At 46.4% G+C, this 10,264-nt stretch overlaps 1 protein-coding gene across 3 annotated transcripts in view; it reads left to right on the forward strand.

Moving 5' to 3' along the window:
- The window catches only part of zbtb7b (zinc finger and BTB domain containing 7B), a 29,008-nt gene extending 20,220 nt beyond the window's left edge, over window positions 1–8,788 (forward strand). For 2 of the 3 annotated variants that reach the window (XM_012865780.3, XM_021318166.2), the window contains exons 3-4: window positions 6,890–7,935; window positions 8,021–8,788. In XM_012865780.3, the coding sequence (XP_012721234.2) occupies window positions 6,896–7,935; window positions 8,021–8,636 (1,656 nt within the window). In that variant the 5' untranslated portion in view covers window positions 6,890–6,895 and the 3' untranslated portion in view covers window positions 8,637–8,788. Of the gene's footprint in view, window positions 1–3,883; window positions 4,066–6,889; window positions 7,936–8,020 lie in introns of those variants that run through there. The other variant, XM_012865779.3, reaches the window with a different exon arrangement.
- Window positions 8,789–10,264: the final 1,476 nt, after the last annotated feature.

The following is a 10,264-nucleotide window of genomic DNA, read 5'->3' on the forward strand; positions in this document are numbered from 1 at the left end:
CATTATACCTTGATTTCAGGTTAGAAGTTGGCTGGTGTTAGAGGACAGAGCATATATATATGTGCACCCAAATGTCTTGCCCCATGTGCTGATAAGCTGATAATCCTCCTGCAGATTCGCATGGTGTCCAGGTCTGGCATGCAAACTGGCTGCTGCTGCTGCAGCTAGCAGCCGAGTGCTGTGGTGTGGGAGGGCGAGGGGATAAGGGCCTGTGCTCTGCCAGCCAAATGAATAATGTAATGTGTTTCTGGGACCAAGACCACGCCGCGCGCATGCGTCACACTTCACACACGCACACAGAAAGGGACACCAATAATGCCCCAGTTGCCAGTAAGAAAGACGTGGGGCTCGCTGGCACTTGGCTTTCTTGAGAAAATAACTAAAAAAAAAAAGCATTTGCTGAGTAACTTCTACTCGGCGGACTTCTCTTTTTTTTTCTGGCTGTGAAGTTGCAGAGCGCAGTCAGTGTAATTATCACGATGCAGTCTCAAGTCTTGTCTTTGACTAATTCAAATGGCGATTCAAATTCGGCCTGGTCGGGTCTGTTTTTATATCTGCCGGTGGGATGCAAATGTGCAGTCCGGAGGGAGCTGTCGGGACACACGGCAGGTGGACTCTGTGTTTTTATCACCCGGCAGAAAAACGAGCTGCCGCTTCCAGCTCACTGTCTTCCTAACATTTAGAGATGTTGGGGGTGAATCTCTGGGTTTAAATGTAATTTAGCAGCAGCTTTGGTTTGGCAGGCACACATGCTGTCATCCCCCAGTTTCCTCCTCCTCCCCTACTCTTCCTCAGCGAAGGTGTCCTACTGCTACGCTCTCTACCCTTAAATAAGTAAAGTGCAAAGTTTTCTCTTCTTTTTTCATTTTGTTTGTCTTAAGCACTAAAGTGAAGGAAAGTGGTGTGAGGAAGACGAGAGTGTGGATGAGAAACGGTATGAGCTTGAATCTTACTTTCCGATTGTTTGGCTGCTGGCGTTGTTGTTTTTTTGGGGACGGTGGATGCTGCTTAACACCCTGATTTGTTTTGTGTGGTTAGAAATAACGGATGACATGCTGTTTCTTTTTTTTTTCTTTTTTTTTTATCTGTATGAAAAGCCTCTGAGTCACAGCGTGTTTCGATTGACGAATGGACGCAAACGAGAACTCTGTTTCTGAGTTCTTTTCTATTTCAATGTTTTAAAAGACTATGTAGCGTCTCGTGTGTGTGTGTGTGAGAGAGAGAGAAAGGGAGTGTGTGTGAGTCCCTAAAGATGCATTTAGTGCAGAAAGGTGTGGTCCTGCTTTTAATGTCTCTCTTTTTCATCAGTTTGTTCATTTTAAATCTAAAAACAAGCTCACCTTGTTAGTGGCGTTGGGTCGATGAAGCCTTGAACAAGCTATATGTGCTACACACACACACACACACAAACGGCCCCTTTTTTTGGAAAACATCTGACATCAGAATTTGTAAGAGCTTTTCTCCATCTCCCTCTCAGACTGGGTTTTGTGCGAAAAGCATAAAGTCATATTTTCCCCCCTTTAGAGTTGGAGCTCGATATAATTGAGGTGGACTGGGAAAAGTTGCAGCCTTAAATGGAAAATAAGAGCCATAAAACTAATACGAACAGCCCCAGTCGTGCGTTTTGAGGTTGAGCTTTGTTTTACACCATGTGCTTTTGTGTCTTTTCATTGCAGGCCTACATGCAAAACCTGCTCCTTTTTTTCTTTTTTTTACTTTCTCTCGGCCATTCACGGTGCATTCTTTTAAGTTTCCATTTCCCCCCTTCGAGAACGCATCTGTCTCACCATCTTCCAAACACGTTGGGATTGTTTGAGCCTTGCGTTCACGTTTGGCATCGGTTTGAAACCAGCCCGGCTCTTTGTTAAAAACCAATAAAGTGACGTGTTCGGCCTCTGTCGGCGTTCGATTCTTCAGAAGAGACGCAAAATTTGGGGTGTAAAGAGAGAAAGGAAGAGGATGCGCATAACGAAAGCAAGGTATGAGGAGAGCGTAAAGGTGCCGGGGTGATTAATTCATCCGCCGTCGACAAAAGGAGTAGGAGGATGTGTGCAAAAAAAAAAACAAAAGCAGAGATAATTGCTGGAAAGATGGCATCCGAAGCATTGAAATGAATGCGCTGAATTTAAAGACGCGTTGGATCTGTTGTTAAAGACAACTGAATTTGCCTCGTTTATGAGAATAAAGTGGATAAATGTGGCCATTTCTATTGCCCTCGTGAATGCGAATGGGTTTGTAAACGTCTTCCTGTGAGCCGCTTCTGCCTTACTTACCGTGTGTTGCAAGATTCAGCATCTCATGCAGACATGTCCTTGGTAACAAACAGAAGCAACGTGACGGAGGAAGGAGTCAGATGGGGGGGGGGGGGGGGGGTTATGAACGGTGCCACTGTACAGTCTTGTCAATGTGGAGTGACTCACAGGCAGACAACAAAAAAAACTGATGGGAATTGTTGCAACTTATTATTTTTTTTTAATTTTCCGAACCCATCGGAGTTCTAAGCAATACGCCTAACATAAGGAACTCGAACCACCAACCACCCATGATGTGTGTGTCTGTTTTTTTTTTTCTGTTTTTTTTCTTCCCCAGAGCCGGAAACCTAATGTGCATTGTTGTGCGCTCCTGCTAAAACCCCTTTTGTCTTTCGCTTCGCTGCACTGCTTCATTATCTACGACTCGACTTTGAGATGAATTTGACAAACTTAAGCCTCCTGTTTGTGTTTTCTGCTGATAATACAGATGATTTTTTGGAAATTGTAGTCTTCTTAGTGTTGGTTATTTTCATGGAGGACACAATGTACCCATACAAGGTCAGGTCAAGTGTTTGCACTCTGCCCTACATAGATTCAGGCATCCCGTTGCCTCCTGGATTTACTTTTGCTGATTTTTGTCTTGCAATTTTTTTTCATCTAATACTTGAGGCTAAAGCAAATAACAATTTAGGTTCCTGATTTCTCTTTTTGCCGAAACTGTTTGTCCGCAGTGATAAAGTTTGGCTTTTTAAGGGCAGGGTGACATCTTCACAGAAGGCCAGAGATAACACCGTGCTGTGGTATAACCGAGGAGAACAGCAAATCCTCACGTTTGGTTATGTAAAACATCCAATTCAGCCTGTTGGTTCATGATCAAACCTGCCGAGAGTTGGAAAAACAATGTGCGAGAAATTAAACCGTTGTCTCAACCGTTGCGTCCGATCGCTGTCGCCGCCTCGCGTTGAAGAGGAAAAACCTTCAAAAGCACATTTTCCATTTAAAAAATAGCTGTAAATATTTGCCGTCAAAACTTGGTGTTATTGTCGGAGCAGCGGAGGTTTAGTTCGCCTTCAAAGGAAGAGCTCTGTGCACCACTTTGTCTCAGAGGTGCGGCGTAATATGGGTTAGCTCTCATATTGCACCTACCTGAATGTTTGATTGGGGTGCAGAATGACTCAGAATGTCAATATGATTTCTGTTCTTAGTTAGTTTTTCAACTTTGACATTCTTTGAGTTGTCTGGAAAGTATTTTTAATGTGTTTTTTTTTGGTTGCGTGTGCATGTTTCTTTCCTGCTAAAAAGCAGCTAAACTGATGTTTGGGTCTTAACCCCCGAAGGGGGAAGCATTTCACCCGATGTCCCCGCTTTAGCCTCTGCTGCTCTCCATCTACCTGTTTGGGTTCCCCTTTCTCCGAGGAAGGGAAGGAGACGGTGTTTATCGGAAAGTGTTCGGAAAATGGGCCGTTGGGTTTTGGAGAGAGGGGGCGCGTAGGCGACGATCATCAGGGGGGGGGGGAGGGGTATCTCTACATCTCTCTTCGTCAGTGTGCACCCACTTTTGGTACAACAGGAAGGAGAGTGAGTGACAGCATGTTTGAAAGCGGTAGACATCCCCAAGGACGAGCGCTTAACCCCGACCTCTGACAACCAGATCAGACCTTTAACTTGCACCTCCGAAGGAGGGAGAAGGAAATAGCAAAGAAGAGGTGGTTTTGAAAGGCGGCGAGACGACGAGCAAAGGAGGAAAAAAATGGATACCACGAGACTGAGGCTGCCTCGTCTCCAGGGGACTGTGCCCATAAAGATGGGCAAGGTAGGACTGACGCTCCAAACCTTTGGGTGGGACGCTTTCTTGAAAAAGAAAGTTTTGACTTTGTCCTTAGTGTTGGGAAGGATCCAAACTGTTGACTTAAAAGTACATTTCAAGTGCCAATGTTTAATTGTTCTCGATTTAGTCGTGAGGGTGGAGTGCGTTTCTTTTTTTTTGTTTTTGTCTTAAATAGTCCGTCGTTAAGTTCGTCACCAGTTAAAATGAACAATGGTGGGTGGGGGGAGCCACCGACTTACATGGAAGCCGCTGCGTGCGTGTTTTCTGTGTGTGCGTGCATGTGTGTTTAATAAGGTGTGTTTTGGAGCAGGTTATTCAGGTGGGTGTGCTGTTGTTGTGCAGAGCCCTCTGGGCACGGTGTGAACGCTGTTATTGGACGGCCGGGGGGGGCTGCCAGTTGCTATGGAGGGGAGGCAAGGTGCAGGAGGAGAGGGAGGAGGGGGTGTTGGTGTTGGGGACTTGTTTGTGGAAAATCTGGTCTGCTCAGGTGCGTGGGAGATGTACTATCGACCAGGTACAATGCGGACAGGGCGAAGTGCGTGCTTGGAGATCCAAAGCAGGGAGTAGTTGGGTCTCATTACAGTCAGGACTCTTTTAAAGGAGAGGAACTTATTGTCCTTGCTCACCTTTCATTTCTGGAGTTCATTGGCAGCCCATTGCTAATGCTGGTTGTGGAAAAACCGGCTTTCGAGAGGTCTCCATTAGATCTAAACAAATCGGTTAGAGACCTGTCGCACTTTTTGAACATCTGAGTGGCGGACATTTATTTGAGGCCTCCTCTTGCTGTTTTCCTTCCTCATTCTTTCACTGGTACTCCCCCCGTTTCACCCACTCTACTCTGTCACTTCCTCCCGCTCCCCTGCCGCTCCCCTGCTTGCTCTTTTTCTCTTCCTCCTCTAATAGCCCTTTGCAAGTTCTTCTCCAGGTATTTTAGTCAGTTGGCTAATGCTATAAAGGTTTCACACACGAATTAACCTACTGCCCCCTTGGCTGCAGCACCCACAGGGCATTGCACAACCCTCTATCCTTTCCACATCACCGCCAGTCATCTGGCTTTATACCACCCTCTGTCTCGAGAATTACTTCTTTTTTTTTTTCTTTTCCCTCTCTATCTCGCGTTAATATTTCCCCTCGGCCCAGGCGCCATCGTCTCTATTCTTCTTTCAATCACCCAACCCCCACCCGATGGGTTGAAATAGCCTCCTCCTGTTTTGGTAATCTGGATGGAAAATACAGGATGATCATGGGGGGCAGAGTGGTTGTTAAGCCCTGTTTAAATTGTCCCTCACGTGAAGGAGGAGTCCTCATGTCAGTCACGCTACTGAGGGTTTACTTTTAGAACGGTTAAGCGGAGGTCTGGGTAATCTCTTTCTCAGAAACTGCAGGCCAATAATAATGATATTCAGCCTCCCAGTGCCATGCAAAAGTATTCACACTCCTGGAGCATTTTTTCACATTTTGTCGTGCCACAACCTCAAACTTTATTATATATTAACTGGATTTTGGTTGATAGTCCGATATAAACATGCATGATGAAGAGGAAGGGAAACAAAACATTTTTTTTTAAAACATTTTAAATTAAAACCTGAACTTGCATTTTCATTCACAAGACTTTGTGGAACCGACTTAAAGTTACAGCTGCAAGTCTTTTCATGTGCGTCCCCAACAGCTTAGCACTTCTACAGATGGAAACTGTCCTATACTATTTTTGCAAAACAGCTTAAACTGCGTCAAATTGGATGGAGAGCATCTGTGAGCATTGATTTTCAAGTCTTATACACATTATCAGTTGGATTTAAGTCTGACTTTGACTCAATGCTCATTCTAGTCCATAAATATGCTTTGATCTAAAAGTTTCCATTACAGCTTCTATTTATGGTCGTTGTTTTACTGGAAGCTGACGCTCGGCTTAAATCTGCAGCCAGTAACAGGTTTTCATACAGCAGCGTTATCCTGTAACCCACTATCCATCTTCCCTGTCATTGCTCAAGAAAAATATTCCCTCAGAATGATGCTGCCAACACAGTGCTTTACTGTGAGGACAATCAGTACATATAGTTGTTTTTTTTCCATTTAGACAAAAAGGTTTAGTTTTGGTCTCATCTGACCAGCGCACCTTTTTCCACATGTTTGCTGGGTTCCCCTTAATGGCTATAAAGGCTGGATTTGTGAAATAAAAACAACAATTAGTTGTCCTATGGACGGAATTTCTGGTTAATGTTGTTCTTGCGTATAAAATACTATTTAAATACACTGAGGCTATCATATTTTATCATGCTACTAAGTTCATTGGGTAGGAATACCTTTGCCAGGCACTGCAATTCTTATAAAAACGCATCCCTATTGCTTTAATATAATATAATGATACAATAATAGTAATGGGCAACTGTGGCTTGATGGGTTGAGTAGTCGTCTGGCAATCAGAAGGTTGTGGGTTCAATTCTAGCTTCCCCTTGCCACATGTCGATGTGCCCCTGGGCAAGGTACTTAACCCCAAATTGCCTACCGAGCTGCATCTCGGTGTATGGGGAGTGTTGGCTTGCGCTCTGAGAAAGATGCAAGTACCCGGTTCGATCCCCAGCGCCTGCACTCTGAGTCCCTGAGCAAGACCCTCAACCCCATGTTGCTCCCCGGACGCCGCTATCATGCTACTAAGTTCATTGGGTAGGAATACCTTTGCCAGGCACTGCAATTCTTATAAAAATGCATCCCTATCGCTTTCATTTCCCCAACTAAATGGTAGAATTAAAAACAAGAGTGGTTTTAATTTACTCTTTCAAATCCTTAACCTTCTCTTTATGTGCTGTAGGTGGCGATGTCTCCAGGAGAGGACGGCCTGATTGGGATCCCCTTCCCGGAGCACAGCAACGAGCTCTTGTCCCACCTCAATGACCAGAGGAGGACAGGACTCCTGTGTGACCTCACCCTCACCTCCCACGGGGCTCGCTACCCGACGCATCGCTCCGTCATGGCGGCCGTCAGCCTCTACTTCCGCCGGCTGTTCGGAGCGGAGGAAGGCGGCGGCGAGGGTGGCGGTGGCTTCAGCGTCTGCCAGCTGGACTGTGTGGCCCCCGACGCCCTGGACGCCCTGCTGGAATTCGCCTACACCGCCACGCTCACCATTCCCAGCTCCGGGATGAGAGATGTGCTGCGAGGTGCTCAGCTCCTGGGCATCCAGTGTGTGGCTGACGCCTGCAGAGACATCCTCGGGGAGACGGGGGACGCAGAGGGGGACACGGCGGGGGAGCAGAGACCCCAGCAGATGACTAGCGAGAGGACGGCAGCGACAACGAACGTTGTAGAGAAAATATCCAGAAGAAAAACGGACAAAAAGAAGTTGAAAAAAGTCGGGTTACCTCACAACAACCTGTCACCGTTGAACCGGCTGCCCGCCTCTCCTGACAGCGTTCGCTCCCTGCCCCCCACCCAGCCTCCCAGCCCCGAACCGGAGAAAATGCATCCCAACCTCGGGCAAAACGGGGATCTGAGGGCCATCAGAGAGCCTGGGAGAGGGGCCACACTAAACGGAGGGCTCCTTCACTGGTCGCAGGAGCAGCCTCGGATAGCCCACCAGCCTCCCATCCAGAGCAACAAGCTGTCTGAGGATGATGACATGGAGGGGCTAGGTGACAATATCATGGTGATGGGGTCCAGCTCCTTGCCCACCTCTACGGCGGATCGAGGCACAGCCCCATCAGCGGCAGGAGGGGGAAGGAAGAGGAAGTCTCAAATGCCCCAGCAGTGTCCTGTCTGCCAGAAGATCATTCACGGAGCGGGAAAAATGCCGCGCCACATGAGGACACACACCGGAGAGAAACCCTTCCAGTGCTCTGCCTGTGGCGTCCGCTTCACACGGTACAAAAAAAAAACTTCAAACACACGTTTATCGTTTTGTCTCTTGCTTTTGACGCCTTCTCATCATTTATTTCCTCCCGTTTAGCAACGATAAGTTGAAGATCCACATGCGGAAACACACGGGCGAGCGGCCCTACTCCTGCCAACACTGCCCCGCGCGGTTCCTCCACTCGTACGACCTCAAAAACCACCTGTCCCTCCACAGCGGGGCGCGGCCCTTCGAGTGCCCGCTCTGCCACAAGGCCTTCGCCCGAGAGGACCACCTCCAGCGTCACCGCAAGGGTCACAACTGCCTGGAGCTGCGCACCCGTCGGCCCAGGCGAGTCCCCGAGCTGGGAGAGGAAGGAGGTGAGAACGAAGGCACCAGGGATCACCCCAGCCCTCTGTCTCTGCAGGCCCACTCCTCCATGTTCCATCCCCGCTCCATGTTGGAGGTTGGGGGCGGGGCCGGCGGCGGCGGCCCTTCTCTGTTATTCCCAGGCAGCATCGACAGGGAGAGGTCGCTGACCCTTCAGGCTCTGGCCCAACTCGCCCCCCAGAGGCTGGCCAGCTACCCCGAGCTGTTCCTGCGAGGGCTTGACATGCGAGGCGGTAGAGAGGCGGAGAGAGAAGATCCCGGAGGAACTCGCTCGCCGACTCTGCAACGAGAAAGATGGGCCGATGACGCGGAAGACGAAGAAGCAGAAGAAGAAGGGGAATAGTAAAAAAAAGACTGTTTATGTGGTAAACTATCCACAGTAAAAAAATAATAAAAATCATCTCAGGTGGCTGGACTAATGACCTGCTGCTCCCATACAGAGAGCACTTAAAAGAACTTATCAAAATACGTTTAAGAAAAAAAAAAAAAAAAAAAGGAAAACGGGTTTTCTGAGATGTTCTAAATGTTGGTCTTCTGGTTTCTGGCATTTTGTTGACTTATTTTGTCTGTTAACGTTTGCTGTTTTAAGTATTTTAGGTTTGAGTTGTCTCTAATACTTTTTTTTTGTTTTTGTTGTTGAATTTCTGGTCACCAGGATGTTTTTTCACTATGCAAACTAAAATCCAGGGCTTCAGAACGGAGAACTATTTAAAGACGTGTATTTTTGTTGATTCAGATGCAGTTTGAAATTCATATGGCCTACAAGATCACAGTGGAGGATTTGTGTGCCCGCGGTCCTCTGGTGGCTGCCAGTGGAAATGCAATGTAATTTAATCAAGCTCAATCCTTGGGTTAAAAGCAATAATTCAGTTTTTTTAGTGGTTCAGTCTTTGCTTTATTTTGGTGCTTTTGACCAAAGATCTGCTGGGTTTCGTTTCTTGTTTTGCAGAAGAGAGGGGGTGAATTGTAGCCAATGTTGGGTATGAAGAAGAGGAGCTTCTTCCCAACCCTTTTTGAAAAGCCATGAGAAAGACTCTACTTGCATATTGGAGCGTTTCAGAGCCAAAGAGCTCTGGGCTAAATGCCTGACCAAAAACAAAAAGACAGGTCTGGATTAGCGGTTTGATGCTGGTAAAAGATACATATTTTATCCGTCTTTCTATGCCCTCATTTACATTATTAAATAAATTAATGTGGCAAAATGCAGGGATTACTGAGACAATATACACCCCTCTGTGTATTTATTTATTTATTGCTATTTATTATGACCATCTTAAGACCAAATCCAGACCTGAACCCGTCTCTGTCGAACCCCTACCTGCTCCAATTATCTTTTTGCTCAACAACCCCAAATGCCCAAGCCTTGCTTTTTTTTTTTTTCTTTTTTTTTTTTTTAAAAGGCCGATCATCTTCTTTTAAGCCATTCTTCCTCAAATGCATTCTTTGCACATTTAACCCACCAGGTTCTGCAGTAACACAGGCACATTCCTCCCATCACGGGGTAACACAGAAGGTCTAGAGCAAAGACAGCAGAGAGAACAGAGGGTAAAGAAAACTCCTGGAACAGGAACACACAAAGACTTTTCTGCTGTTAACTCGCCGTGGGACAGTATGTACCACACGCTATTACATAGCAGTTCTTGTAGTTTGGCTGTGACTAAAAGGGGCCATTTCCTTTTTGGGTTTATTCATCTCTGACCAAAAAACTTTTACGTTTTACGTGGCCGTTTTTTGCTGCGCGTCGTGCAAACATTAATGGCTTTTTGGAAATCTTCTCTTTCACATTAAAATCCATGTAGCAAATGTGCTGTTCTGGCCTTGTGTGCACTATATCCTGTCTTTGCTGTCGTGGAACTCTCCATTTGTTTCCATTGTATTTGCACTATGAGATTGGAGAGCTTCAAGCTTTTTGTTCTTTTTTTTTTGTCCTACTTTCAACATCTTATCCTTTTAATTTTCTCATTACCTTTT

This window comes from Fundulus heteroclitus, chromosome 3 (assembly GCF_011125445.2).
Source record: "Fundulus heteroclitus isolate FHET01 chromosome 3, MU-UCD_Fhet_4.1, whole genome shotgun sequence".
Classification (NCBI taxonomy): domain Eukaryota; kingdom Metazoa; phylum Chordata; class Actinopteri; order Cyprinodontiformes; family Fundulidae; genus Fundulus; species Fundulus heteroclitus.